This window comes from Eubalaena glacialis, chromosome 1 (assembly GCF_028564815.1).
Source record: "Eubalaena glacialis isolate mEubGla1 chromosome 1, mEubGla1.1.hap2.+ XY, whole genome shotgun sequence".
Classification (NCBI taxonomy): Eukaryota; Metazoa; Chordata; class Mammalia; order Artiodactyla; family Balaenidae; genus Eubalaena; species Eubalaena glacialis.
The window spans coordinates 212,884,775-212,887,674 of record NC_083716.1 but is presented as its reverse complement, the minus strand read 5'-3'; the positions used below and the strand labels follow the sequence as shown (position 1 = coordinate 212,887,674).

The 2,900-nt window shown below is 49.3% G+C and overlaps 1 protein-coding gene across 1 annotated transcript; it reads right to left on the bottom strand.

Annotated features, from left to right (window-relative positions):
* Positions 1–258: 258 nt before the first annotated feature.
* Positions 259–2,651, bottom strand: LOC133100450 (gamma-crystallin F-like). Its single transcript, XM_061204529.1, has 3 exons — positions 2,643–2,651; positions 2,320–2,562; positions 259–531 (listed from the first exon to the last, which is right to left on the bottom strand). Exons 1-3 carry the CDS (start codon positions 2,649–2,651, stop codon positions 259–261), a joined length of 525 nt encoding a protein of 174 aa, XP_061060512.1.
* Between the last annotated feature and the right edge of the window lie 249 nt (positions 2,652–2,900).

The following is a 2,900-nucleotide window of genomic DNA, read 5'->3' as shown; positions in this document are numbered from 1 at the left end:
AAGTAACTTGCCGACCACCTAAAGCTAGTAAGTGGATGTGGACCCAGGCATTCTGGATCCAGAGCCTGTCCTCTCAACTGCTGCCCCACACCACCCTTTCCACTGACACTTGTAAGAAAATCCACATTATTCCTAGTTTTATTTTTGCTGAGCCCTTCCAAGGAGTCTGAAAGGAAAAGAGGACCACATTACTGCATCAAACACACAGGAAATATTTTATTAGCTTTCAGATGGAAAAAAGGATAGAGTAAAAATATTTCAATAGAAATCCATGGCCCTCCTCAAGGAGCCCACTCTGGCATCCAGGGCCCCCCAGTCGTGGTAGTGCCTGTAGTCTCCCGGCCTCAGTAGGTACTGCCACCCCCGGTAGTTGGGCATCTCGTAGAGGACCCACCAGCCCTCCAGCACGTGAAGGGAGTGGATCTCACTGAAGTGGAAGCGGTCGCGGAGCGAGGAGCAGTCTTCCGTGAGCTCCACCATCTGGCCTCGGTAGTCCTCCCGCTCGTAGATCCTCAGCCGGTGGGAGCTGGTCTGGGTTCAGCAATCAGCAGATGGGAAGAGTCGGAAAACCTAGCCTTTAGCAACCAGTCACTCACACCGCTGGGGGAATGGGCATTTTTTTTTAATCTTTTCTATATCAAAGATGAAAAATTAAAAAGACAACCAACACCAGGGCCACTGGGTATAGTTGGGTAGATTGCACACTGCAAAACTGAAGAGGGGGCCATTCACATAGATCAAGATATGCATGGTGCTCCATAGTTTTCTAGGGCCACAACCTACATGAATCATATTTAGTACCTACTTAGTACCATTCTTAAGTGACAATTTTTATATATAATTTGTGCTCTCTCCTTTATAGACTTAAACGGTGGTCTGGAGCTCTCCTTGGAGGATATAAAAATAATTAGATATTAAAATAAAAAGACAAATATATCCCTGGCAAAAGGCATTATTTTCAATCTCAATAGCATTAGAAGAGGCTGGGGAGAGAGGAAGTGGAATTGCTTTCCCCAAAGTGAAGCACAGATGGTGGCAGTCCAGCCCAGGCAACTCCTTAATCCCTTCCTTTCTGCTTTCAGTCCTGCTATTCTAAAATCCTGAAAAGCAAGAGCTATCGTAACGATTAGGTTTCAGTTCTCAACTCTAATATATGGTCTGGCAAAACACTTTTAGGTAATTAATAAAAATAGAAGCTCAAGATCATGAAGGAGGCCTGTCCAGATCAATAGATTATAAAACCTTTAGAAAAATGGAAGGGCAGGCTGTCAGTCCTGGGCAAATCCTGTCTGTCTCTTCCAGAGCACTTGTTCTTTTATCTGCTTGTTCCTTCCCAGCAGGTACCCACTCAATTCCTTCTTCCTTCTTCCACCATTAAATCCTCGTTAGGAAAGGTTCTCATAAGCAATTCATTCTGAGGTATAAAAAACTGCTAATAAGGTATCTTGCATGGTTTGCAGAGGACTCACATGTGCGTTATCTAATTTGATCTTCACAACAGCCTGACACACGTAGAGCAACCATTCTAAGTCTTTTCTTCTTTTATGAGAAACTAATGACTAGAGCTTTCCGGCTGTAATCAAAGAGTCAGGGCTGGAAAGTGGAAGCCCAGATTTCCAGGCTCCTAATGCCAGTCTGGGTCCTATCAAGGCTTTCAACCCTCTAAGGGGGTTTCAAACTTCCCCAGAGTGGTACATTTTCCACAGGACTCTGTCATAGGCAAATTAAAGCATCCCTAACTGTGGAATTCCAGGCTACTCGGGCTTTACTTGGGTAGCAGTGGGCTTTGCAGGTGCTACTGGAATCACATTGTTGGTTATTTGTTTTGCCTAATCAAAAAGCAGAACTTGAGGGACCCTTGATGTTCATAATGGTTAATATTTGGAGGAGGGCATAGTTTGCCAGGTGCTGGGCAACCTCCTTTTGACCTCATCACAGCTCGATGAACCAACTGCCCTTATTAACCCCGCTTTACAGATGAGGAAGGAGAGAAGTAGCCCAGTAAGTAGCCTAAGGCCACCTGAGTGTGAGGAGTTCACCTGTTGCTTATTCCTCAGCGGTGGCACAGACACTCTAATACCGTGCACCACTTTTGCCCAGTAGAGGTGAGTTTAATTTTAGCAAAGGAGAATGCAATTTCAATTAAGAGCATTGCATCACTCAATTTTTCAGTGGAAGGAAACCTTAAAGATATTAATAAAGGGAAAGAGAACCCGGTTAGAGCCAGCAAAAGAAGGCCACCGTCCTGCAGCCTGACCACTGCGTCTGGAGCACTGGTGTGACCCGAGGGCACGGCAGGCCCAGGGGAACCGGACTCACGTGGGGGATGAGGCGGCAGGAGCGGACGGAGTCGTTGAGGCCCATCCAGTGCTGGTAGTCGGGGTAGTCGCCGCGCCGCAGGAAGTACTGGCAGCCCGAGTAGTTGGGGCGCTCGTAGAGCATCCAGCAGCCGCTGTCCACCCGGATGGAGTTGCAGCGGCTGAAGCAGGGCTGCAGGTTGGAGTGGTCGCCGCTGCACTCGTAGTGGCGGCCCTGGAAGCCCCGGTCCTCGTAGAAGGTGATCTGCAGGGAAGGGAAGGACAGGGCTCAGAGGCCTGGCCTCCAGCCCGGCTGCGGGCCCCTCCCGCCGGCGCGGGGCTCACCTTCCCCATGGCTGCTGGATGCGGCGATGCGAGTTCAGTGCGGAGGGGCGGGCGCGCGGGTCTATATAGCAGGAGGGCTGCTGCGTTGGCAGGAACGACACAAAAGGGGCCCCCCGGTGAGGAGGATTTCCTCTCTCTCTCTTCTATATAATGACGGCGGGGGTGGGCGGGGGACTTATTGTATGTTTTCTCTTAGACTCTCCAGAGCTTTCGAACTGATGACCCGCGTAAAACTGTCACTTGGTGCCTCTGGGGCCT